We start from the raw sequence: 27787 nt of genomic DNA, 5'->3' as shown, positions 1-27787 counted from the left end.
TTTAATTTTTTTAAAAGATTTATTTATTTATTTATACAAGCACTGGGTACAGTCAGAAGCGCGGGAGGGTGAGAGAATTCACCAGAGCCAGAGCGGGGAGCAGAGCAGGCAGAAGGACCGAAGTACACTGCTGAGGGGAGCAGCGGGCGGCAGGAGAGGTCTGCGTGCCATGTGGGACCCTCCTCTGGTGGCTGGGGAGCAGCCGGGGATCGAACCGGCGCTGCAGAGGCTGCGGGCAGCTTCGCAACCCAGCGCTCAACCGCTGCGCCAACGGGGAGGCCCCTAAACACCCCATTTTTAACATTTCTCCATCACAACATTATGTCTCTCTTATTTCCAATCTCAGTAATGAAAACTGAAACATTAGAAAACTGCCATGAGCAAAAAGATTATTTCTTTTAATGCTAAAAGGAGAGGTGTAACCAAGAAGCTGGCCCATCCCCTACTTGCATCCCTGATACAGGAATCACTCACTAAAGAGATGAGTTGTGGGATCTCTCCCAACTTCCCAAACTTTCTGTGAAAGTTTCTTTCTTGAATCATGAAAAGCAGCTCTACTCATTTCTAACATTTTTATGCCTTTCACTTTATTAAATGTGGGGCTTTCAATAATGCATGAAAAGAAAATCATTTCATGGCTAATAAAGTAGGATTGGCAGACAAACTTTTTGACTAGAGCATCTAACTGTGAACACAATCAATGCAACTTTAACAAGTGTTTCAGTCTGGTATAGATTCAGGGGAGAATTTCACAGCACTCAGAGGAAATCAAGCACAAGGTTAACTGTGATTTTTCTTCTGTTTGAACCTCCTGAATATCTTTTATTCCTGCTGTGGGAAACACCTGGCAATACAGATCTTTAGACTGTCATACACAGAAGGTTCACAGGTTTCCCCTAAATATTCAGCTTAAAAATTGGGGGGTTTGTTTTTTCAGTAAATTGCTATCATTTGATTGCTAGAGAAACTTATTGCTGGTTTTAGGTTGTTTTCAGTCTTTTTATTTTTTTATTTTTTTTTTTTGAGAGTTTTTTTTTTTTTTTAATTTTTTTTTTAATAGAGGCATGTTTGAGCGCACTTCCGGCAGCCCTCGGGCCGGCCGCCGGCCGCCTTTGCTCCGCAGTTGTCTCCTCCCGGGCACACCTGGACGGCCGCCCGGAAGCCGTCTTGGAGTTCTGAAGCTCCTGCCCCTCCACACTCAAAACCCGTGGAGGTGGGTGGCCTGTTGCCAGTTCGAGTCCGTCGTGCGCTGGGAACCATCTACCTGGCCGCTCTCCCTCCCCGTCCAGCCGCCGACCATGCCCGCGGGCGTGCCCTGGCCCACCTACCTGAAAACGGTCGCCGCCAGCCTCCTGGCCATGTGCGCCGGGGCCCAAGTGGTGCACAGGTACTACCAGCCCGACCTGACAATACCTGAAATTCCACCAAAGCCTGGAGAACTCAAAACGGAGCTTTTGGGACTGAAAGAAAGACAACATGAACCTCAAATTTCCCAGCAGTAGAAAACTCAAAATACTGCTCTGGCAAGAACTTTGAATAGTATTATAAGTCTTTAATATATAAGTATTTTAAAATAGAGTTAAACTGCTTGTCCGTAAGCACCATTGCAAGAGCAGGTGCTTGGTAGATGTTAATGGAGCTCTAATTAAGGTTTGACCAGCGTTTCTTGAAAACTGCCACAGCTCATGTTTTCAACTTCTTGAATGTGGTTTGTAGATACTTAATCTTGACTAACTTATGAGATAAGAGTATTTGAGATACTGCCCTTATAATTCTGTTTTTCTCTCTGAATAAGCTTGAATATACGGCAAATGGAAAGTATTAGTGATAAGTGATATTGACAAGGAATACTTATCGTATGAAGCTAATATTTCTCTAAATATTGGAAAGTATTTGGACTAAGCAGAATAAAATTGAAATATTTAAAGCTTGAAAAAAAAAAATAGAGGCATGTTTTTATTTATTTATTTGTTTGTTTGTTTGTTTGTTTTGTTTATACATGCACTGGGTACAGTCAGAAGCACGGGAGGGTGAGAGAATTCACCAGAGCCAGAGCGGGGAGCAGAGCAGGCAGAAGGACCGAAGTACACTGCTGAGGGGAGCAGCGGGCGGCAGGAGAGGTCTGCGCGCCATGTGGGACCCTCCTCTGGTGGCCGGGGAGCAGCCGGGGATTGAACCAGCGCTGCAGAGGCCGCGGGCAGCTTCGCAACCCAGCACTCAACCGCTGCGCCACCAGGGAGGCCCTGTTTTCAGTCTTTTTAGATGTCATCAGTGCCCATTCTGGATGTCTAAGGTTATTAAAAATAAATCAAAAAAATTTCCATCTACCTAAGACTTTAGAAATCAGATTCTATCATTGTAGGAAACTTTTGAATGCTTATGGCAGACAGCTATCTAGGTGATAGGGCTTGAAAGGACCACAAAACCCCTATCACAGAAGCAGACTGTCCACCAGTTACTCCTTTGAGTGAGTCATTTTCTTCAGTCTCATGTTACAAAGTCTTGCCACCTCTGCACAGATCACATTAAGTTTTACTAAAATGTTGAAATATATTTGTTCATCTGATCAGTTGGTGATTCACTAGGCTTCTTTGGGTTCCCCTAACATTGTGAAGAAGTCTTACCTGTCAAGCTCTGTCTTCCAGTTAAGAGACTATCAAAATAATTCAATAAGAATATAATGAAGGCTTGGGCCTGCCCGGTGGCGCAGTGGTTGAGCGCTGGGTTGCGAAGCTGCCCACAGCCTCTGCGGCGCCGGTTCGATCCCCGGCTGCTCCCCGGCCACAGGAGGAGGGTCCCACATGGCGCGCAGACCTCTCCTGCCGCCCGCTGCTCCCTCAGCAGTGTACTTCGGTCCTTCTGCCTGCTCTGTTCCCTGCTCTGGCTCTGGTGAATTCTCTCACCCTCCCGCGCTTCTGACTGTACCCAGTGCTTGTATAAACAAAAACAAACAAACAAACAAATAAATAAATTAAACATGCCTCTAAAAAAAAAAAAAAAAGAATATAATGAGGGCTTGGAAGAGGGTAGTAGTGGTAAAGATAAGAAAACAGTAAATTGGGCCTCCCCAGTGGCACAGAGGTTGAACGCTGGGTTGCGAAGCTGCCCGCAGCCTCTGCAGCGCTGGTTCGATCCCCGGCCAACGGGCGAGGGTCCCACATGGCGCGCACAGACCTCTCCTGCCTCCTGCTGCTCCCCTCAGCATTGTACTTTGTCAGTCTGCCTGTGCTGCTCCCCGCTCTGGCTCTGGTGGATTCTCTCACCCTCACATGCTTCTGACTGTACCCAGTGCTTGTATAAATAAATAAAAATCTTAAAAAAAAAAAAGAAAATGGTAAATTCATGAAATCCTTAGGAAGATGAATCTAGAAGATGGGGTAACTGATTGGATGTGAGGGATAAGAGAGAAGTCAAGGAACCTTCATGGAATTCTAGCTTGGACAACTGAGCAAATAGAGAAAAGTGTCACCAACTGCACTGGCAAATATAAGAGAAGGAGCATATTTAGCTGAGATGATGATGACTTCAGTTAAATATGAAGACCTTGAGCAGCCTGCGGGGTGCCCAGAGGGGAACAACCACTTTCTGTGCTAGAAAATGTGCCATAGTATGGCATATCTGCACATCAAATGTGCCAGTTTGGTGGATAAACCACTTTACTGACCCTTCAAAAACGCAAGAAACTAGATATTGATTTTCCAAGACATCTGGGTTCATATGTCACATGACCCAAATACAATCAATCAGTTCACTCTACTCAACACTTTGTTTCATTACTGAAACAATAAAAGCAGGGGACAGACAGCTGGAAACTCATTCAGATGTCTCCAGTGGTACTACCCAGTGTGCTGTGATGATCCAAGCAGGGCATCTGCTTCCTTGGTGGAAACTGTGGTGGCCCCTTCTCTACCACACCACAATCCCTGCTCATTTTCTAGCCCTGATTCTCAGTCCTCCTGCAGACTCTCTGAGCTAACCCATATCCTCCCTAACTCAATTACATTCTGATTAAGTCAATGAGAGATGGTTTCTGTAGTTTACAGTCCAAAATTTCCACCTAGTAAAATAAACAGGAGAGAGAAAACTAGTAAAGAAATGGATCAACAAAGAAATCGGACAGTTGACTGGAGGATTGGTTTTCTGACTAGTCAGAGGAAAGAGTAGTAAAATCTAGTTAAGGTTTTGGGAAGGGAATCTAGCAACACTGACCCTCAGTGGTAAACGGCAACAGTTAATTTAGCACTTAGTCACGTGGAATGATAAGCTCCTTTAGGCAAGTTTGAAGACCATATTGCAAAGAATGAATGAAAAATATCAGTCATAAAGACTGTTGGAAGAATCATTTTTCCTAAGAGCACTGGATAGCTTGAAAAATAAAAAATGACAAATTTACATCTCTAAATTTTCAACCCCCAAATTTTTCCTAATGTGCTAAAAGCAGTATCTTTTGATTTGCAGTCTTTTAAGGCTAAGATAGCTAAGAACCAAGCACAGAATTGCATTGCCAAATTTCAACATCTATTGCGTTGACAAAATCCCTAGGAATGTTATGCACAGGTCATGGCATTGTTCAAGAAAGACTGACCCCAACAGTTGTAATAAAGATGTCTGAGATGTTATGGAAGACACAGAGACCACTGAACATTGAACCCTGACTAGGTCTCGCCTGTCACCTGAATCACATTCCCTACCCTTGTCTGAATGCCCAGTCTGAAGATGCTATAACTCCTTTCCCACATTTCCTTTTGGAAGAAAGCTAATCCTACTCATCCATGGGGGTAGTCATCATCAGGGAAGGCAAGGTCTGAGGGATGATGGGGGACTATGGTGTCATACCCACCCCCACCCCGGCAAATCTAGTAGGCCCAAGTTAGGCCTCTTGTCACCTTGGTATGAGAACAAGAGGTCAACCAAGGCCTTGTAGGTTACAGGAGGTCTATTACTATTACTGAAAAGAATACAAACTGCTTTGGAGTTGAGAGCAGTAAGAGAGATAAAGGAGAAGCTCCTGTTTCTGCCCAAATCCTTCAACCCTCCCTAATTAAAGAAGAACTCACTGATCTCTCTTTTATAACCTAGAAGAATGTAGTTTGGAAGGATCTCACAGTTCTAAGTTTATCAGTAAACAGTAAAGATCTAAGAATCTCATCTTTGTTCACAGAGTACAGATGAGGTCACCCCCTCCTTGTCTGTCATATGGTCTTTCCCTCTCTGTCCTTGGTGCCCCAGATCTTAAAACCCAGGATAACTCTGCCTGGTTTACTCCATTATTTGTTAGAATGTATAACCATTTGAATTCTCCATAGATAGGTAAGTTATTAAATTCATTATTTTTCCTTTGTTCACCCACTTGATGCTATTTTGATTACTTGTCTAGCTCACAAAGAACCCAGAGGGGTAAGGTATAATTTATTTTGTGTACTGACAGCACCAAGATAGAAAGAGTCTGGGCCCCTGGACAACTTCCTGAAGCAGAGCTGCCACACCAGCCCCAGACTGTCTGCCTTCAAACAAAGACATGCGCTATGGGTCACTTCTAAGTCATTGTTTTTTGGGACCTCACTTATACCCAGAAAAACCTATATCCTGTGTTATCTATAGGTTGATACCTTAAAATGTGTCACTGACTTAGGAGGTGACAGAAAAGAATCATTGCATGCTAGAAAACCAGTGACACTTGATATGCTATAGCAACACATTTGTTCCAATTGTCACCTACAGTACATTGGGAGGTATGAACGAGCCCTGTGACTCTGGACAAAATGATTTATTTTAAAAATCAGTGTATTATCACATTTGGGGTGCTCTCTTTCCTTTTTAGAATAATCCAATGAAAGAGGAGTGTTCTAGGGGAAACTTAGCAAAGATGGGCAGTAGGGAGCACAATTCTGTGGAAAAGGGTGCTCTCTCTGCCTGCAGCCTCATCGTAAGTTGCCTTTTGTTACAGACACATCTCTGTGAATGGGGAAGGATTACTAAACATTTAATCTACCCCCACTTAATGCACTTGCCTTGGATTTCAAATCCCAGGATACCATGAATCAAACTTCCTGCATGGGGGAGTTGCTGAGAACTAGGACTGGGGAAATCCTTTCTTCTCTCTGTCTCTATCTCTTTGTCTCTCTGTCTCTCTCTCTCCCACACACACCAATTCTATTAAAATCTTTCACACGAAGAGTATGTTTCCTTTGCCTTTGTGCATATGGACGGCCAGACCCCTTCAAGAATATGCACCCCTGAACAGATGGCAGTCCCTGCATACCCCTAATACTTTAAGTCCAAGAGTATGGGGCTGCTTAGTTAACTGATTCTAGTCCCTAAACAAAATAGCATTTATAAATTAAGCACTAATCTGATAGCAAGAAGTAAGTCTGTGACCACGGCCTTAACTTTTTCAGGCATCTCCTCTTAAGATCTCTTTCCAAGGGTCTCCCTGGTGGCACATGGGTTAAAGACACAGTGCTATCAAGCTGTCATCAGCCACTGCAGCACGAGTTCAATCCCTGGCTGGCCAGGGAGCTACCTACATGGCGCAGTAGACCTCTCCTGTCTCACCCGCTGCTCCCCTCAGCAGTGTATTTCAGTAGATCTGCCTGTTCTGCTCCCCTTTCTCTCTCTGGTGAATCCACTCACCCCCTGCACCTCTGATTTATACCCCAGTTCTTGTATGCATCAATAAATAAATCTTTCAAAAAAAAAATACCATCCCCGTGGTCAAGAATGGATTAAGGTCATTGATTTTTCCCCTACAAAGCAGCTGCTTCAGATGGCCTCAAGATAACTGCCATTAAATTGGATCGGGGATAAGGAGTGAACTGAGCATAAATGTTGGTAAACAAATGTCTAACCCCTTCAGGCTTAAAAATCTAGGTCTAGACAAGACAGTTAGCCATTGAGACTTCTACATGGAATCCACCAGAAGCAAGTAGACAGAAGGCCAAAGATAACACAAGTGTGACATGAAAAACATTTGACCAGCCAACCTTCAAACTGTACAACCTCTAAAGCAGAAGTTGACACAATTTTCATGAAAAGGGCCACCTGGTAAATATTTCAGGCTTTGTGGGCCTGATGTACCTGAATCCACGTCTTGTTTGCAGACTCTTCCACTAGACTCTTGGTGGGAGGAAAGGCCTTTCTTCTCACTCAAACCAGATATTTGCTCTCCCCTTATCAGGCAACCAAAGCAAAGGCAGGTGGGAAACAAGTGACACAGAGAAGCAGGACAGTTAGAATTCCCTCAGGCAACTCTGTGGTGTTGCCCATGTGGCAATGGTGCCAACTATCTCCTGGATCAGTGGGCTGTAACCAGTTCAACTCTGGCGGGAGTTCTGGTCTCCCTGCTTCCCTCCCTGCTTAGTTTCTAAACTTAGTTTCTTCCCCTATTTGGTCAATTCTTTCTTTTTTTTTTTAATTTGGTCAATTCTTGAGAAACTTAATACATTTCCAATTATTTCCTTTTCCTGCTTAAGTTAGTCAGGTTTATATTGTTTTCGTGGTTTGAGGCTTAACAGGCATTACCCCATGTAGATCAGAGTATCAGTTTTGCAACTATCAACACAAAAGTATTAGTAAAATATATGAGATGGTTTGAAACTTCCTCAGGAGACTATGGAGAAACAGAAGTAAGCTGGAGACAGAACCCATGGGAACAAAAACATTCAAGGAAGGGAAAGAAAACAATCTGTAAAAGGAGAGTGATGGAGAAAATGGAACACGTGGGAAATCAAGAGACTGTGTGTTGTGCAAAAGAATGAAGCCAGACCACTCTCTCACACCATACGTGAAAATTAATTCAAAAAGGTAAAACGAAGGAGAATAGATCGAAGACATGGGTATAAGACCAGAAACCATAAAATGCATAGAAGAAAACATTCCACGACATTTGCTTCGGTGATGTCTGGGGACTCAGCTACAATGGCAAGAGAAATGAAAACAACAATAAACAAGTAAGACTATATTAAATTAAAAAGCTTCTGCACAAAGGAAGTAACTATGATTAAAACAAAAAGACACCCAAAAGAATGGGAGAAACTATTTGCTCATCATACATCAGACAAGTGGCTAATATCCAAAATCCACAAAGAACCATACAATGCAACAATAAGAAAACAAAGAATCCAATCAAAAAATGGGCCGAATTGCTAAATAGACACTTCCCTGAAGAAGACAAACAGATGGGCACAGGCACATGAGAAAATGTTCATCATCACTTATCATCAGGGAAATGCAGATCAAAATCACAATGAGATTCCACTTCACACCTGTGAGAATGGCCTGTAGCAAAAGGACCTGAGACAGGGCCTCCCTGGTGGCGCAGCGGGTTGAGTGCAGCGCTGTGAAGCTGTCCACAGCCTCTGCAGTGCAGATTCAATTCCTGGCTGACCAGGGAGAAACCCACATAGAGCAGCAGACCTCTCCTGTCTCACCCGCTGGTCCCCTCAGCAGTGCTTTCGGTCCATCTGCCTGTTCTGCTCCCTACTCTGTCTCTAGTTAATCCTCTCCCCTTCCTGCGCCTCTGGCCTGTACCCCAGCTCTTGTATAAATAAATCTTAAAAAAAAAAAAAAAAAGACCCGAGACAATGTTGGTGAGGGTGTGGGGATAAAGGAACTCTTACACACTGTTGGTGGGAATATAGACTAGTCCAGGCCCTCTGGAAACAGTATGGAGGTTTCCCCTAAACTTAAACTCCATCTACCATTTGACCCAACAATCCCTCTCCTGGTATCTACCCAAAGAATACAAAAACTCTAATTCAAAGAGACACGATCACACCAGTGTTCAATGCAGCACTGTTTACAATAGCCAACCTATGGAAACAACCTAAGTTCCCAAAGACAGGTGAGAAAATAAAGAAGAGGTGCGATATATCCACGATGGAATACTCTGCTAGATATAGGTAGGTAGATCTATAAGATATATGTGTGTAAAAATATATGATAAATATTAATATTTTTATTTACTTGAATAGATAGCATATAAATATAAATTTATATATGATATATATATAAAAGTATATGATAAAATCGTGCTGATGTGACAACATGGATGAAACTAGAGGGGTTTACGTTAAGTGAAGTATGTCAGAAGAAGAAAGACAAATACCAGATTATTTCACTCATGTGGAATATAAAGAAACAAAGCAAAGGAACATACAAAAACAGACCAAAACAAATCCTTGAAATCTGGGGCCTCCCTGGTGGCGCAGGAGTTATCGCCAGCCACTGAAGCATGAGCTCAATCCCTGCCAGGGAGCTACCCACATGGCACAGCAGACCTCTCCTGTCTCTCCCACTTCACCCCTCAGCAGTGTGTTTCAGTGGATCTGGCTGTTTTGCTCCCCACTTCCTCTGGTGGGTCCTCTCACCACCTCCCACCCTGCACCTCTGGCTTACACCCCAGTTCTTCTATGCGTAAATAAATAAATCTTTTAAAAAAAATCCTTGAAATCTGACTACAGAAATGATATAGATAGGTATATGGGGAGGGTGAAAGGTGGGGGGACAAAGAGGTAAGCAGGCCCAACGGACTGTGGTCAAGGTGTATTGAACTTTGGTGGAAGACCTGGTGTGATAACATTCATTGGTAGAGGTGTGAACCAACACACCATTGGAAATCAATGTTACCTCAAGAAACATAATAAAAATAGCCTGACAGAGTATTCTGAAAATGTTAGTTTTCAACATATCCTATATTAACAATCTAATAGATATTATACATAATATATAGCATATAATTATGTCTATCATGTATTCTATTAATAAATCTCAATGAATTCAGAGTTAATCTGGGATGCTGAATCTAAAAATTTCATTAAGGATTTCAGACTGCTATATGAAATTTTCTGTTATTTATAAGAACACGAAGTTGCTCTCTGAGTTAATCAAACATTGTCATTTTGCAGATAAAAAATAAATCTTATGGAAACTAAGTGACTTGCACAAGAAATATCACTAATTACCACCACGTGTAGTGCTTTTAGACCAATGCCGTTTCACTGAAAAGCAGGTGAATTGAAGTAAACCTCTCACCTATTTGCTGTGAGACTGAATAAATATAATCTATGAACAAAGTGTTTTTAGAAAAAGAGAGAGAGTGTGTGTGGAAAGAGATGGAGATCGAAGATCAATTGGAAGTGGAATTTTTCTATGTGTAAATAAGGCACAGAGGGCGTTGGTGACATTTGCAGAAGACACCGGGGCCTGGCAGCCAGCAAGGGTCACAGGCATGGACCTGGTGCTCACGGAAAATAGAAACGCGGATCAATTTTCACCGAGCAAGCATTTTTTGAAGCAAACTTTTAAAATCCAATTCAATTCCAAATATATTTCCTTACCGTGCAGTAAGCAGTTTATCATTTTTTTCATTTTTCATCTTTCTATTTTTGAAATTATTTTCATGAACGTGATTCTTTTCCTCTTCCTTTTCACATCCCAAAGTAGATTCATCCTGCGTTCCTGATCCCTGCACCTGTCCCGTAGAGCATCTGCCCTTGTGTAAAGGCAGGAACGGGGCACAGTGCAGGTTTTCTGATCCCATGCAGACCGGGTAAAGGAGGAATCAGAGTCCTTAGTGGGTTTTTTTGCAGGTTTTTTATTGGGGTTCACCAGGCATATGGCAGGCAGGGGTGTTGGGGTGCTGGGAGGCTGGCAGTCCTCCCAACCCCCAGCAAATCCTCACTCTATCTGGGCTCTCTGGCTTTCTCTGCTTCTCTTCGGCTTCTTTCTCAGCTTCTACTGCTGCTGCTGGCGTCCCCGTGACGCCGCCCTTAAAAGCACAGTCTTAGCTCAGCTGAATCCCATCTACCTATGCCCACACCCTATTCCAGGTGCCCGCCATCAGGCATGCATTCAGGACAAGGATCCGTCATCTATCCTGATGGTGGGAGGGCAGAAAAGCCTGATACTTTCTTTCCCCTACACCTTGTGACTGTGGAGCCATTTTTTAAATTCAACTTTGCAAATTTGCTCAAGTAAATTTATTTTGTTAATTTTCCATCTGTGACAAATTTGATCAAATACAGTGAGAACTGAAGTTGCATTTTGGGGGTCCCTCTCTCTAGTCCGCCAGGCTGGAAGTTAAAGCTCCTGCAAAGGCTCCACCTAGGGAAAAATCCATATGCCTGTGGGGAAAAGAAGTTAAAGAAAGGTCTTGAGGTCTGTTGCTGAGCAAAAACAGTTCCAGAAAGATTGTTATAGAGCAACCCCGATACAAAACGGGGTGCCTGACTGTGGGTCCTCACCCGCGCGCTTAAAAGGACTTATCAATGCTCTACTGCAGGCACACGTGAAAGGTTAATAAAAGGTTTATTTACAAGGGAAAGGGAAATGAGGAAATGTACAGCTATGGGAGAAAAGTGGGAGACAAAGTTTTAAATGCGTCCTACCCGATCCGCCGATCAGGAATCCCAAAATGGCGCTCTCAGAGTTGGCCGCCAGCCAGGAGCGGTGAAGCCAGGAGGCGAGCGATCGCGAGCCAGAGAGAGAGCAAGGCCCACGTGTTTGGTTTTTATATCCAACCTGGCTGCCCAACTCCACCCTCAGGTCCCAGCCACCCTCCCCTTGGTGGTGATGGGATTTGTCTTTCCCAATGTCCTGATGGCTTTAGTCTGGAGTGGGGGTGGAGTCCACAAAGCCTGTATGAGATTATCTCAGGACATCCTTTCCCCCTAACAAGATCACGACAAAGAGCACACAACCAAGATCCCTGTGGGCAGAGTCAGGAGCATGTTCACCCTCAGCGATGGACAGCAGCAGCCTCTGACAGGCCCACCAGAAAGCCTGACGCTTCAAAAGCTACACATGAAATCCTTACCAGAAATACTGCTTGGGGCAGCGCCCCGGCCCACCTGGGACTCGCCTCTTCTTTCTCCTTGTCCTCACAAACTGTCCTCTTAAAATGAAAACATAAATAAATAAGAAAGCCTTGTTTTGATGACTGTTCTGTGATGCAAAGAAATGATTATTTCCTTCTTAACTAAAAAAATGATAACTCATTCGAACTTGAGAGGGTTGGGCAGTTCTCCCAGAGCTGAAGCTGCAAACTTTTCTCAGGTTTGAGTCTCACTTTATCTAACTCTCTAATTATCACTAATTATTGGATCCTTATTTCCATCTGCAGCCGTCTGGGCCTAGCAGCGCTTAGAATGAACTGGATGCACACGGAGAGCTCGTGTTTACTTGGCTGATCCCTGAGAAAAGTGCACAGTTTTGGGTGCAGAGGCACGGGAAGGAGGGGGGTGCAGGAAAGAGTGAAGGGGAACAGGGAGCGAACCCCGAGGCAGGGAGGGGAGCCAGGGACCCCGCAGGTCCGGGTCCTGAGGCTGAGCCCAGCACGTCCCGCCCGAGCCCCGGCCCCGCGGAGCTGCGCCCCCTGGTGGCCGCGGGTTGACTCGCGCTGGCTCAGGCGGGGGAGCCGGGTCCCCAGGGCGCGCCCCCCAGGGCTCCCACCCCCGCGCCCCTCAGCTCTCCCCCTCCGCGCCCCGAGGCCGCAGCAGCCAGTCTGGGCCTCAGAACCGAGACAGCAGTGAGAAAATATCCATGGACTTGCTCTGCTGTAAGAGCTAAGCCACTGGAATGTGGGGGGTCATCACTGCAGCCTCCTTAGCCTGTTTCCCCTGCGACCTGGAGCTGCGGGGCTCCTGCAAGCCCCTCAGCCTCGCTGGGTCTCCGCTCTCACGTGCAGAACACCGCGAAAACGAAGGCCCAGGCCGCGCTGGTGAGAGCATTAGCAACGCTGGCTCTAAGGCGCCTGGCCTGCAGCAGACAGAAAATGGGGGCTCCTTAAAGAAATTTAGTGCCGCCGTAGGAATGCAGTCTGCTTTCATGTAGAAGCTGCTGCCTTGTTTTTCTTTCTTTCCCTGAAGGCCCTAAGATGCAGCCCACTCGAGCAGCAGGAAGGGCAGAGCCCCCCGGAAATTCCAGGACCCCAGGAAACCCTTCCCAGAGCCAGGAAGGCCCGACCTGCTGGGGTGCTAACAAGGCAACCCCGGCACAGCAGCAGGGGGAGTGACTTAGAAACTCCTGCCCAGACTAATAAAGCAACCCCCTCCCCAGGACCACCTGTGCAGGGAACCCCAGAAAGGGATGGAGGGAGCCGCCCCCCACGCCCCAGCCCCGCCCGCATTTGAGCCAGGAGCCCCTCACGGCTCCTGGCGGGGTTCCCGGGGGCTCTGCCCGCCCGGGCCGCCTCCAGGCCGTGCTGTCAGCAGACTTGGAGGCTCTGCCTAGATGCGGCTGATCAAGAACCAAGTCAAGAACCCAGGACGCCCAGAAGCCGGTCCCACCCCCTCCTGCAGGGTCTGCCCCAGGCCTCCCTTCACCAGCCTGCAAGCCCCAGACGTGGGCTCTCATTTCTGGGCCACGAGGCTTCTTGTGCCCGTGAAGGAGCCCAAGCCGAGCTCCCCTGGAAGGGCCTGGGGAAATCATGAGGGCGGGAGTGAGAAGGGCTGGAGGCAGGGACTCCTGGAAGAGGCCTCCTGCAGCAACCCCCTTGCCAGAGCCCGGTGAGCCCATCAAGAGCAGGGAGCGGGGCTCTGTGTGCGGGCCTCGCAGGGTCAGCCTGCCGCCTGAGGGCCTCCCCTCCTCGGGCTGGGCCAGGGGTTCGGCCTGCACCCCAGCAGTCGGCTGTCCTGCCCCCCAGCAGTCGGCTGTCCTGCCCCCCAGCAGTCGCCTGTCCTGCCCCCAGCAGTCGCCTGTCCTGCCCCCCAGCAGTCGCCTGTCCTGTCCCCCAGTAGTTTCCTGTCCTGCACCCCAGCAGTCGTCTCTCCTGCCCCCCAGCAGTCACCTGTCCTGCCCCCCAGTAGTCGTCTCTCCTGCCCCCCAGCAGTCGCCTGTCCTGACCCCCCCAGCAGTCACCTGTCCTGCCCCCCAGCAGTCGCCTGTCCTGCCCCCCAGTAGTCGTCCCTCCTGCCCCCCAGCAGTCACCTGTCCTGCCCCCCAGCAGTCACCTGTCCTGCCCCCCAGTAGTCGTCCTGTTAGGGGGAAAGGATGTCCTGAGATAATCTCATACAGGCTTTGTGGACTCCACCCCCACTCCAGACTAAAGCCATCAGGACATTGGGAAAGACAAATCCCATCACCACCAAGGGGAGGGTGGCTGGGACCTGAGGGTGGAGTTGGGCAGCCAGGTTGGATATAAAAACCAAACACGTGGGCCTTGCTCTCTCTCTGGCTCGCGATCGCTCGCCTCCTGGCTTCACCGCTCCTGGCTGGCGGCCAGCTCTCAGAGCGCCATTTTGGGATTCCTGATCGGCGGATCGGGTAGGACGCATTTAAAACTTTGTCTCCCACTTTTCTCCCAGAGCTGTACATTTCCTCATTTCCCTTTCCCTTGTAAATAAACCTTTTATTAACCTTTCACGTGTGCCTGCAGTAGAGCATTGATAAGTCCTTTTAAGCGCGCGGGTGAGGACCCACAGTCAGGCACCCCGTTTTGTATCGGGGCTGCTCTACAACAGTCCCTCCTGCCCCCAGCAGTCACCTGTCCTGCCCCCCAGCAGTCACCTGTCCTGCCCCGGCTTCCTCTCCGGGCGCACAGCTGACCTTGCCTTGGCAGGAGAGGGAGCACGGCGGGAGGCAGAGGCGATGGGCCCTTCTGGCCCTCCATGCCCTTCCTTCCCCTCACCTGTCCCTGCAGTTCCCTCCCGCAGCTGACCCCTGGGTGTGAAGGAGCAGAAGGTTGACATCCTTCAGCAAATGCTTCTGCTATTCCAGGAACAGGGAGGAGCTTGAGTCTTGAGAAGGAGAGATTATTGCATATTTTAAATGATCGAGACCGGATCGGTAAGATTTCCCTGGGTTTATAAACCTTTCCAGACAGGCAGAAATAAAACTGCCAGTCCCTGGTCTCGAGGTCGGGCTCCACCTGCCGGGCGGGCCTGCAGCGCCCCTAGCGGCGGCCCCGGCCGTCGCGCCCCCGGCAGCCGCGGTGTCCCGCTCAGAAGTTCCACCAGGGGGCGCCGGCGCTCCTCGGAGAGGGACCCGCACGCCCGTCTGCAGATGCTGCTGGAGGGAGCTCGGAGGTGCGGGGCCGCGGTGTCCCCGTAGCCCACCTTTCTTCCCGACCGGGTTTGCCTGAACATGCAGCCCGCGGGTCTTTTTTTTTTTTTTTTTTTTTTTTTTTAATAGAAGCATATTTTATTTATTTATTTATTTGTTTGTTTTGTTTATACATGCACTGGGTACAGTCAGAAGCACGGGAGGGTGAGAGAATTCACCAGAGCCAGAGCGGGGAGCAGAGCAGGCAGAAGGACCGAAGTACACTGCTGAGGGAGCAGCGGGCGGCAGGAGAGGTCTGCGCGCCATGTGGGACCCTCCTCCGGTGGCCGGGGAGCAGCCAGGGATCAAACCGGCGCCGCAGAGGCCGCGGGCAGCTTCGCAACCCAGCGCTCAACCGCTGCGCCACCGGGGAGGCCCCCGCGGGTCTTTTTTAAGGCTGGAACCATATTACCTTCCCTGTGGCAGTCCCTTCCAGCTAACAGCAATAATAAAATACTAATGATGGTGGTGGTGATGGTGATGATGTAATCCTGATAGCAGCAGGGAATTTGTCCTGCCGCCTCGCCTGGAGGGTTTTCTGGCCCAGAGCAATCTTGTTTTGGCTGCTCCTGATAAGGAATTAGCTTTTGGAGACCTGAACTATTGCCTCACCTTCAAATGTTTGCAAGATGTTAATTAATCATACTTGCATTTGCATATTCATCTAGCTTTTAAAGGGGTTTCCAAAAAAATATCTCATTGCACCCCTAGAGTGGCAAGCGCACTGGCATCTGAGGTATGGGTTCTGGTCTCCTCCTGCCCTCAGCTGTGTGACCTTGGATGCAGCTCCAGAACAGGAAACTGAGGTGGCATTATTCTCCTCGCCCCAACTGGGAGGGGGGTACAGAGGGAGGTCTTGTCTCATGATTTTCATGATTTTTTTTAAGTTTTATTTATTTTTTTTAAAGATGTATTTATTTATACAAGAATTGGGGTACAGTCAGAGGCGCGGGAGGGTGAGAGAATTCACCAGAGACGGAGCGGGGAACAGAACAGGCAGACTGAAAATCACTGCTGAGGGGAGCAGTGGGCAAGTCAGGAGAGATCTGCTGCACCGTGTGCATTGCTCCCAGGCCAGCCGGGGATCAAACTCATGATGCAGAGGATGTGGATAGCTTCATAGTGCTGTGCTTAACCCCTTGCGCCACCAGGGAGGCCAAAGTTTTATTTATTTATGCATACAAGAACTGGGGTGTAGACCAGAGGTGTGGGGGCAGGTGAGAGGACTAACCAGAGACAGAGTGGGGAGCAAAACAGGTGGAGCCTCTGAAATACACTGCTGAAGAGCGCAGCAGGCGAGACAGGTGAGGTCTGCTGCACCATGTGGGTCAGCTCCCTGGCCGGGGATCGAACTGGTGCTGCAGTGGCTGCAGATAGCTTCATAGTGCTGAGACTTAACCCCTTGCGCCACCAGGGAGGCCTCATATCTCATGATTATTTGTGAGAATAAATATGGGAGTGGTCAGACCCCCACCATGGGTCCCCTACAGCAGGATCTGTAGGCAACCACTAGTGGCTGTAAGACCATTCGAGATGCTGCCTCTGTCTCTGCCCCCAGCTCTGCCCCGGTTTATTGCACTAAGCTCCTCCACACAGGGTGGGGAGGAGCCAATCTTCAACTCCTAGCCAACCTAGCTTTTTTCTCCGCAGATGGTACACCTGAGGACTTTGAAATACAATAAATGATTCCATTTTAATGATCATATTAATTACAAAAATAGCTTTTCACTGGAAGAAGAGAAAGACAGGAGATTTCAGGAAACCTTATCTCACAATAGAGTCACAAGTGACGGCAAATGCACTTATTCCAAGAACCAACGCTATTTGCATTTGCTGGTGCGTGAGTGTAGTTCAAAGACTTAAACCAGGTGGCTTTCAGAAAATCTTTGCTCGTTTATTTTTTTTCTGACAAGTATAATCGCTCTGATGTGTTGCATTTACATAGCGCCTTCACCTGCACCACCTCACAGGTTTTCCTCACAGCTTCTTCGTGTTCTTTGTCTGTTATTGCCTTGATTCTCTGTGTCCCCAAGAGAGGCTTCCCCCCACCTGTACCTGACATGTGTCTCATGAAAACTTGGAGGAGGTGACTCGGAGCCCAAGGGTCCGTGACTCTCACATGGCCAGGAGGAAGGAGGGCTGGACAGACACACAGCCAGCCCTCAGGCTGTCAGCTCCTAAGCAAGGTTCCTGGGGACTCAGAGGGGCCTCCAGGCCGTGGCTGACCGCTCTGCGGGGGTGGCCCATCTTGTGGGCTGGCACCAAGTGTCCCCACTAGGCTGAGCATGGACAGGTTGAGCACTGGCTGGGAGCCGGGCCAAATGGGGGTTCTGAAGCTGCCATTCCTGAGGGGCTGCAGACCATAAAGCCTCCCCAAGGCACGTCACATTTTTTTATTTTGTTCTCAGCCCTGGCAATTCTTCATTGTCTTGAACATATTTGCTTTGGGTTGTTAATCTGCAGTAGGTGTCATTGTGAGAATAACCAAAGTCAGATGAATGTGGTAAAAGATGGACAGTGTTGGGCCTGGCCGGTGGCGCAGCGGTTGAGTGCTGAGCTGCAAAGCTGCCCGCAGCCTCTGCAGCGCCGGTTCAATCCCGGGCCACCGGCCGCCAGCGAGGGTCCCAGATGGTGCGCAGACCTCTCCTGCTGCCCGCTGCTCCCCTCAGCAGTGTACTTCGGTCCTTCTGCCTGCTCTGCTCCCCGCTCTGGCTCTGGTGAATTCTCTCACCCTCCTGCGCTTCTGACTGTACCCAGTGCTTGTATAAATAAATAAATAAATCTTTAAAAAAAAAAGAATTTCAAACTGCGAAATTTCCAATCATGTCCAATTTTATTTTTTTTTTTTTTTTTTTTTTTTTTATAGAGGCATGCTTTATTTATTTGTTTGCTGGTTTGTTTGTTTGTTTTGTTTATACATGCACTAGGCACAGTCAGAAGCGCGGGAGGGTGAGAGAATTCACCAGAGCCAGAGCAGAGAGCAGAGCAGGCAGAAGGACCGAAGCACACTGCTGAGGGGAGCAGCGGGCGGCAGGAGAGGTCTGCGCGCCATGCGGGACCCTCCTCCGGTGGCCGGGGAGCAGCCGGGGATCGAACCGGCGCCGCAGAGGTCGCGCGCAGTTTCGCAACCCAGCGCTCAACCGCTGCGCCACCGGGGAGGCCCCATGTCCAATTTTAGATGACAAAGTTTCTCAGTGAGCAAAAACACAGTAGTCCCTCCAAGGAGGGGCTTGACAGAGCCTGTGGGGGCAGGGGAGGGGTGACTCCTGCTAACCGTGCAGTTGCTTTATTGTCTGTCACTTCAGCACAAACTGCCAGGCAGGCGGCTCCTTTCTCAGTCCAAGGAGGATGGGGCTGGTCCTGCTTCTCATTACGAGCTGGGTCCCATGGTTTGGGCCCCCCAGACTGAGTCCCCTGACTTGGGGCTGTGAGGCGGGAGCCATGGGGCTGCAGTTAGCAATACATGCCATCATTTTAGAAGGGCTGCTTCCTTGGGGCTGCCTCCCGGGCCTGTGTGATCCCTGGGAGGGGGCAAAGAGGTCCCACATGTGAAAATGAGGCTCCAGCCCCAGAGCTGAGGAAGACCCTCAGACAGCCCCGCTGCTCTTGCTTCACTCCACCTTGGCAAGTGGAAGCCACGCCTTTAGAACGTTTCAGAAAAAACTCTAAAATCATGAAGCCTTCAACAAAGAGAAGCTTCCAGAAGGCCACAGGTGGCCCAGGCGGGTGGCACTGGCCCCTCAGCACCTGGCTCCGTCTGCAGGTCCCAGGCGTGACAGCAGCTCCCGCCAGTGTGTCACCGACAGGACAGGAGAAGCAAGAGCACCCCCCCACCAAGTGCAAGACTAGGAAGGGGGTGGATGCCGTCAGCTCACATCTTGTTGGCAGGACTTGGTTTCATGCAAAGGCTGCTGGGAAAGGTCCTCAGTTTGGCAGCCACAGGTCCAGGTGAACATGGCCAAGGGTCAACTCCAAACACCAGAGACACACGCTGGTTGCGCTGGGCTCTGACTCTCACACGCAAACGCTCTGCTCTGTTCCCCTGGGTCCCGCCTCGGCCTCTGCAGCACCCGGGGATTTGATGCTTGGGGTTTCCGCCCCGGGAAAAATGCAATGGCCAGACTCTTGCTCTGACGTGCTGGGAGCTTGTTTACCAGCCTCCCCTTCAGCGTCACTCACCGCCCTCCCAAGCCCAGTGCCTGCCTGTGGCAGCCGGTTGTCCTCTGCTTCCCAGCGCAGGGCTTTGGGGTGGGGGGGAGGCCTCGCCCGGGGCTCCTGGGAGCACCAGAGCATCCCGAGACTGGTTGTGGCCTCCAGGGCTTCTCCCCACTCCCCGCCGCCTCCAAACAGCTTGTTCTCTTCTTCCCACAGGGCCTGAAGGACGGGCAGGTGCGGGCAGAGGCCCTGAGGTGGTGCAGGCTCTGTGCCCGGCCCACAGGGCACTCCCGCCTGGGTGACTCTTGGCCAGCGACCCCCCGGGGAGGCTGCAGGGCGGGCAGCAGACACAGGGCAGCCCCAGGTTCCACAGCCACATTCCACACTGGACCCAGACACGGTCCTCCACAGCCAACACCCGCACCCCCTCAGCCCTGGGGGACCCGCAGGCACCTGCTGCCCACCCCAGGCACAGACCACATGGCCCAAGGGGCGAATTTCCACTTGGGTCGGGCCCAGAGGAAGTGGAAACTGGAGGACACTGGGGACCCTTCATCCCATCACAACCGCAGCCACCTCGCACCCCGACACAGGCGCCCAGGTGGCCATGGCGGAATCCCCCAAACAGATTCGCGCGAAGTGAGAGGAGCTTAATGTGCTGAGAGGCGGGTAAGTGCAGGCTTGAGCCAGGTTCACTGCACGGAAATCCCAGGACTGCTGCTCACCAGCGCCCCGGCGTGAAGCGCATTACACACCCCTCGGTTCCTTCCTTTACAACACCGCTCTAGCTCTGGTAACTCGCTTCGTGGCTGTCACAGCGGGATGGAAAGGCTGCCCTCCCAGCGCGTCCCCAGCGCAGAGCACAAAGCAGCCAGTGAAGACCAGGCATCGCTGCCCTTCCAGACCCTTCCAGACCCGTCGGGCTTAAGCAAAGCGCGGCCTCTGGAAAGACACTTGGATGGTTACATGGAGCCCCACAGGTCACCACCCCAATTCTGGGGGACTTCGATCACATCGAGTCACCACCCCCACTCTGGGGGACTTCACTGTCCATGTGGACGAACCTCCAATCACTGGCTCAGCGCCTCCCGCCCCTTCCCCTCGGCCCCCCTCGTATGCGCAGAGCTGGGACGTTCCCATTCCCCAGTTGTCTTCACCTTGAGCAGCTGGTCCTCCAAGAGTCGACTCTGCTATGCAGACGCCAGTACTTGGGCACCGTCTTCCAGCACGGCAGGTGGCTCTGGAGCTCCTGCTGCACATCCCGCCCAGCATGGGCGCCCACAGGACAGGGCAGGCTGGGGGAAGAGCCGCCTCCGGCACTGACCAGCTGAGCAGTCAGGGAGAAAGGGGTGCGTAGGGGGAGCACAGGAAACGGGACAACTGTGACAGGCCCTGCAGGATGAGAGCTGCGCAGTGAATGAACGTGAAAGGTCTGGGAGTGGAGACAGCAGAGAAAGAAAACGTGTCTGAAGAGAGTGTTCTGTAACACTCCTCAGTTGGGTTTTCTTGTCTTAAAAAAAAGAAATAGAAAATGAGTTGGTGGAGCCTCCCTGGAGGCGCAAGGGGTTAAGTTGTTGTACCACGAAGCCATCTGCAGCCTCTGCAGCACAAGTTCGATCCCCAGCCAGCCAGGGAGCTACCCCCATGGCACAGCAGACCTCTCCTGTCTCAGACCTCCCGCTGCTCCTCTCAGCAGTGTATCTCAGTCAGTCTGCCTGTTCTGCTCCCTGCTCTGTTTCTGGTGAATCCTCTCACTCCCCCCCCCCACATTGCTGGCCTGTACCCCAGTTCTTGCATGCATAAATAAGTAAATCTTTAAAAAAAAAAAAAAGAAAATGAGTTGGTGACCAAAGACCCAAAGAATTGCTCTTTTACTATTCTTTGGAAAAAATTTGGATAAAATCGGCAGTATTTCTCATGATTAGAAGAATAAGTTTATCATCTTTATAAACTTATTTGTCCTTGAAATTTCCCTTTAATGAAAGATTTTTAATTGTAAATCCAGTTTCTTTAAAAGCTGTAAGAATTTGGGCCTCCCCGGTGGCGCAGCGGTTGAGCACTGGGTTGCGAAGCTGCCCGCAGCTCTGCAGCGCCGGTTCGATCCCCGGCTGCTCCCCGGCCACCGGAGGAGGGTCCCACGTGGTGCGCAGGCCTCTCCTGCCATGCCCACTGCTCCCCTCAGCAGTGCACTTCGTCAGTCTGCCTGTTCTGTTCCCCACTCTGGCTCTGGTGAATTCTCTCACCCTCCGGCGCTTCTGACTGTACCCAGTGCTTGTATAAATAAATAAATAAATCTTTAAAAAAAAAAAAAGCTGTTAGAATTTGTAGCACTTTTTTTTCTAGGAGTGTGTTTTCATCAACTTTTTCTAATTTATTAGTATAAAGTTGTCCATGTTTTTAAAATTCATTTTAACTTAATTGTAAAATAAAACATAAAGAAAAAACCACACAAATGCATCATTAGTATGTCTTGCACTTATTTCATTAAATTGAATTCCTAATTGTTATTCTCTGTGATGCTATTGTAAATGGAATTGTTCTTCATTTCATTTCAGATTGTTTATTCCAAGTGTATAGAAATGCAATGGAGTTTTTATTATTTTCTATCCTGCAAACTTGCGAAACATGATTATTAGTCTAAATAGATGTTTAGTGAATTCCTAGGGATTTTCTACAAGAGTTATGTCATGTGACTACCTTTACTTCTTCCTTTCCAATTTGAATGCCTTTTCTTTCTTTTCCTTGCTGGACCCTCCAGCACACTGCAATAGAAGAGCAGGTGATCTTGCTTTTTTCCAAATGGTTACGATAAAGCCTTCAGACTCCCACCATTATAGCAGCTGTGGGTTTTTCATAGATGCCTTTAATCAGGTTGAGGAAGTTGCCGTAAGTTCCCAGTTTAATGTTTTGGTGACTTGCTTTATAAGGCTGTCACTCCAGTTTTGCAGGTCCTAGACTTAAAAATCTCATCCTTAACTGTCTATCATCACTTGTTGGTACTACCCATGACCTCCTCTGCCTGTGTTCAGGGTCCTGTGACTTCCTCTTCATGCACTGCCAGAATTTCTGTATACTGTGCACTTTCATCTGAGTCTTCCGATTGTTTATGTATAGATGTTTTACTGTTTTCAAACCTGCCTGATCATTTTTCTATACTTTCATCACCTGTCATTCTTAAGTCTTTTGTTCCTTAATTTTTTAATCTTCTATCCTCACACACGATGTATTTCATTGAATCTAAGCCATCAAATATTGAAGGACACATCATTTTTTGCATATGTCACTTTAAAAGAGCCAGTAACAGTATCACAACACCCGATTGATGTTACAATGTCTGTTTTTAGTCTTTGAAGATGCTCATCCAGTAATTCCAATATCTGGAGTCATTACAGACAAGACCCTGCTGTTTCTGATTTTTAAATGAATTGTGTCTTATTTTGTGGCTTTGAGTTAAGATTCCTGGAACACTACCACTGAAAATCTGAGTTTGGTTTTAAAATGCTTTGAGAGTTTTAACATGTTAATATAACAAGCCTAGAATCACTTCTAACCTGAAATTGTTAGGGGGAAAAAAGGATGTCCCAAAGCAAATTCCATATAGGCTTTGTGGACTCCACCCCCACCCAGGTCAAAGCCAAAGACACTAGGAACTCCAAATCCCATCACCACCAGGTCCCAGCCACCTTCCCTTTGGTGGTGATGGGATGTGGAGTTCCCAGTGTCTTTGGCTTTGACCTGGGGTGGGGGTGGAGTCCACAAAGCCTATATGGAATTTGCTTTGGGACATCCTTTTTTCCCCCTAACAAAACCACTTTAAAATCTTACCTTTTCTGACCACACAGGTAGTACGGATGGTACTATCGGCTGTCCAGTGACCTCTGAGAAGAGAATCCTTTAAATTCTCTCATGAGGTAGGGGATTCTGATTCATCCTTCCACTGAGTGTCATACTTCTGAGGCCCCATGTTTGGAAGAGTATCTCCAAATGTACACACACAACTTCTTGCACAAATATTCAGAGCCATTCCTAGAATGTATAGCGGCTGGGTTTATTCAGGATCGAAGCTAGGGTCATGGTATTGAATGTTGTTTTGCTCTAGAACAGCTTCTGTTTTAGACAATAGTTGTTTTGAGAATTCATACCGTGTGTCTTAGCACATGCCCTACATTTCACTTCTACTTATTCCACATGACTAGATTAGGGTCAAACATTTTTTGGCAAAAAAGCAACACAGGTGATTGGCTGAAGCTCGGGGTCACTTTATTTCTTGCGAGCTCAGCAATGCATTTAAAGAAGCTGCAGTTTTTATTTTTTCAAATGAAGCTTATCTAGCATTTCAGGTGTTTTATACCATTAGGAAGGCCCCTCAGGGCATGCAGTTTGCCCAATTGTCAGAAACAGGTGCCCCTAAGTATTACTCTCCCAGATCACCAAAAGTAACATTAATAAATAAAAGAGTAACGAAACATTTACCAGCACCTGAGGCAGGTAGAAGGAAAAGGGACAGCTTGCGACACCACCTTGCATTAGATGTTGTAATCTTACCGATTTCATTCTTGACTTTGTTATTCCTTAAAATAAGTTTAAAATGGGGGGTTGTTGGGTTTAACAGTGTAAGGGTAAAATCGGTGAAGGACAAGCTAAATGAGATGTAGAGTTGAGGCTAGATTCAAAAGCTGTGGGGTCATGTACTGAAGCTTCTTCTCAGCAGTAAGAGAAATTACATTTCTAACCTGTCCCTTTTCACGGTGATTGCGGAAGAGGAAATGCAAAGCAAGGAAGTAAAATATGAAAAACTGAACAGAAACATGAAAAAGGAAACTAAATGTTGAAAAGTTAACTATGTTTAAATTTTGTTAGGATTGTATTAATTTCATGAATTGGATATGATTACAGTAATTTTACAAAGTGTAACTATCATTATTGCATCTCTTGTTCTAACACTTAGCACCTTCCCCTCACACCTTCTCTTTTTCCTGTATTCCAATATAGCTTTCCCCCACGGTTCACGGTCTTGTGTAAGCCTCTTTTTCCCTACATCGCGTTTCCTATGCTATCCTAAGTATTCGACTCTTCACATTCTGTTAAGTCTCTCAGGCAGCAGCAGATGATTCCATTCTTTGGTTACCAACTAGTATACTAGTTAGTAATTCAACTTTGGCAGCCGTTTGATTACTGGTAAGATTTTTTTTAAAGATTTATACAAGAACCTGGATACAAGCCAGATTCCCAGGAGGGTGAGAGGATTCACCAGAGACAGAGCAGGGAACAGAACAGGCAGACTGACTGAAATACACTGCTGAGGGGAGCAGTGGGCACGACAGTAAGAGGTCTGCCGCACCATGTGGGACACTCACTGGCCTGCCGGGATCTAACAGCACTGCAGAGGCTGTGGACAGCTTCACAGCGCTGCCCTCAACCGCCTGTACCACCAGGGGAGGCCCCTTAAGACTTATTTTTTTTATGCATGTAAGAGCTGGAGTGAGGCCAGAGGGGTGTGTGGGGGTGTGGTGGTGAGAGGAGTCACCTGAGAGAGTGGGGAACAGAACAGGCAGATCTACTGAAATACACTGATGGGCGCATTGGGGAGACAAGAGAACTCTGCTGAGCCATGTGGGTCAGCTCCCTGGGCAGGGATTGAACTCATGCCACAGAGGCTGCTGATAGCTTCATAGTGCTGAGACTTAACCCCTTGTGCCACCAGGGAGGCCCCAGACATGGTTCTTGATGGATCTTACACGTTCTATTTGCAGCCCAGAGATTTCTCATGAAGCACTAGAACCAGAGAAAACTGCACCTCAATTTTCCACAGGTACCTTAAACTCAACATACAGCCAATATGACACTCCCTCTCCACTAACATCTTTCCCTTCCCCCCTCTATTGTTTTAATAGCTGCCATATAAAATATGCCTTCATCAGCTCTACAGCCACAATTGTTGGTCTCTTTTACTCTCTAAATCTAACATGTGACTATTTTCTATCTCCCTGCCAGATAAGCTAGTTTAAGATTCTCCTGGATTACTCAGACTAGCACTTCCTCTCCATTTCCAATCTCCATTACCCATTCTTCACATTAAAATGACCTTGCAAAAAAGTCAAGTATGTTAATTTCACCGTAGTCACAGCCCATTGTGCTTAAAATTTTCCAGGGGCTCCTTCTTGCCCTCAGTGTAAGCCCTGAAAATTCTAATATTAATTTTAAGACACTCTGCTCTAAAAGCATGCTGTGCTCAGTTTTCCAGCTTAGTACTTTGTCTTCAATTCACACTATTCCAAACGCACTGAATTTCCGGGTTCCTGGAATACGTAACAGTTCTCTTTCATTTTTAGGCTTCTGCATATTTTATCCTTTTCACTCTCTCCTTGCCTGGTCTGCTGCCCTACCTTGAATGAAGTAGAGATGCTTCCACCACCAACGAAGTTTGGGGTTAGAGCCTTTCCTGAACATGTGTTCCTACCATCTTCTGTGTTAATCCCTACCCCAGCACTCAGCATTCTAACCGCGTCTAAACGCCTGCAAGGGTAGAGACTGTTGTCTTGTTCACTGGGTACCTCCAGTGCTGGAACATAGCATGAATGTTTTCACATGAGTTTAAATGATTTTGAACTCAAAGAGGAAGAAAAGCAGAAATTCATTTGAAAATTTTTCAATTTACTAATTTAATAGAAATAACCGAAACAATGTGGCTTTCAAACAAGGCTTTAAACTAATCTAATACAACTTCTACAACACATTCCAGAGCATTATAACAAGAAATATTTACAGGCAGCTAATGTATTAAATAACCATGAAAAGAAAATTTTGCTTTTATTACACACCAGCAAAAAACACAGGAACGGAACAACTAGAAACTGCAACCTTGTTTTAAAAAATTAAATATGATTATTCAGAGAATACAATACCACAGAAACAGCACTTTTTTTTTTTAAGAATCATATTGAAGGGTAGTTAACTATGTGCAAAAATAATAGTAGTAGTAATAATAATAATGATGAGGGGAGGAGACCAGTTTAAAACCTGGAAGCAAGGAACTAGTAAGGCTGTGAATTTAACCCTTTTGTATGTAGGTTCGTCTACATAGAAAATTAACAGGCTTTCAGATTGCACAAATCTTTTCTTCATAGGCTTATATACATGTTTCACTGTGATTTAAAACATAGTAAATGCCTACATTTCTCAGACCAGGAGCAGACATGCATTTCGTTCTTAAGATGGAAACTTAGGCCATACTTGAAAGGGAATATTGCAGTGGCACTTACAAAATCATTCCAGAGTCTTCCCACATACAAATTTGGTGAATTTAAAAGAACAGCATTTTTTAAAGATCACTTGCTAGAAAAGGGCTAAACTTAATTTTGTACATTTGATAGGTCGATTACAACAAATATATCCAAATTGACTTATCTTTAATTTTATTTTTCAGTTATGATAAAAAATATATAAAAGACCACAAAGGCAAACACAAGGAACTAAGATGGAAGAAATGCTATACATGCATTCTGATCAAGTAAAAGAAACCATTATATCCAAGAGTACATGTTGAAATCTGAAATGTCTATGTAAACTGTGGCATATAAATTTTTTCTTAAAAAAGTACCTTCATTTTTTTACTCAAACACCTACTTTTAAAAAAATATGCAACTTTCCCCAATTTTTAAAATAAAATGCCACAATATATTGTCATTAGCTCCAGCATACATTTAAATTTCTTAATTTTTAAAAGATAGACTGGGTGATATGCATATAAACTTTCCTATAAAATCACCATCAAGGAGAGGATCATGACATGCTGTCAGGCAACAGACTTAAAGCAGTGTTATTGCTTTATCGAGGAGGGTATGATTGTAAAAGAAAGAAAACATCCAGGTGCAGTATATGATCAACTGTGATACACCTTGAAAACCTTGGGTGACCTTTAGCAGATTAGTAGTATAGATATTATGAATTAAGGATTCATGGCATGAATTAAGAATTCGATTGTTTTAATTAAGGTAGTTGGGGTGGGCAGATCTGTGTAACTACTCACTGATCCAATGCAAACAATCAGTGCTGACCACAACAAAAATCAGCTATTTATCCATCATGTGCAGTGAGTGGGTCAGGGCTGTAAAAGCACGGGAGGGGCCGCAGCAGCTGCGCCCCTATCGGATACTAAAAGGATGTTTAATAACCTATGGTAGGCCACATTCCAAGGGCACAGTCAGAGACCTGACTAAATCTATAGGCTTATTAACACATATCCCTAATAATTACATGGCAGGATACCTGCTGAGGTAACTGAAAGTCTGTAATTGGTGCACTATAAAACTGGAACTGCTATTAAAAGGATTATTTTTGGACTAACTAAAATTCTCAAACCTGTTAAAACAAAAAGTGAGAATTAATGCACTTCAAAATATACTTAAAATCCCCTTATCTAAGAACTGGATGTCAGAGAGTAACATCTTGTTTCCCAAAAGAATAATGTCCACAGTGGACCTTATCTTATCATTTCTCTGTGGTAACGGTTTCACAGAGCACGACCTACAATCTAACTGTACTTTAGAACAGTCACATGCTTCACCTCGCAAAGCAATCCTTTCACTCAGTG

The 27787-nt window shown here is 47.1% G+C and overlaps 1 protein-coding gene and 1 long non-coding RNA gene across 3 annotated transcripts; one reads left to right on the top strand and one right to left on the bottom strand.

The window, feature by feature from the left end:
* Window positions 1–1083: 1083 nt before the first annotated feature.
* Window positions 1084–1927, top strand: LOC119235996 (ubiquinol-cytochrome-c reductase complex assembly factor 6-like). Its single transcript, XM_037499608.2, has one exon. It carries the CDS (start codon window positions 1299–1301, stop codon window positions 1500–1502), a length of 204 nt encoding a protein of 67 aa, XP_037355505.1. The 5' UTR covers window positions 1084–1298; the 3' UTR covers window positions 1503–1927.
* Window positions 1928–10974: 9047 nt separating this feature from the next.
* Window positions 10975–14871, bottom strand: LOC129145160 (uncharacterized). 2 transcript variants are annotated; one of them, XR_008550313.1, is made up of 3 exons: window positions 14627–14871; window positions 11816–11893; window positions 10975–11123 (listed from the first exon to the last, which is right to left on the bottom strand). It is a non-coding gene; the product is annotated as an uncharacterized LOC129145160 (long non-coding RNA). The 2 variants fall into 2 exon arrangements; XR_008550314.1 differs by having other exon boundaries at window positions 11850–11893.
* Window positions 14872–27787: the final 12916 nt, after the last annotated feature.

The sequence above is a fragment of the Talpa occidentalis genome, unplaced genomic scaffold (genome assembly GCF_014898055.3).
Source record: "Talpa occidentalis isolate TD23 unplaced genomic scaffold, MPIMG_talOcc4v2.1 talOcc4.9, whole genome shotgun sequence".
Taxonomy (NCBI): domain Eukaryota; kingdom Metazoa; phylum Chordata; class Mammalia; order Eulipotyphla; family Talpidae; genus Talpa; species Talpa occidentalis.
This window is presented reverse-complemented; position numbering and strand designations above follow the sequence as displayed.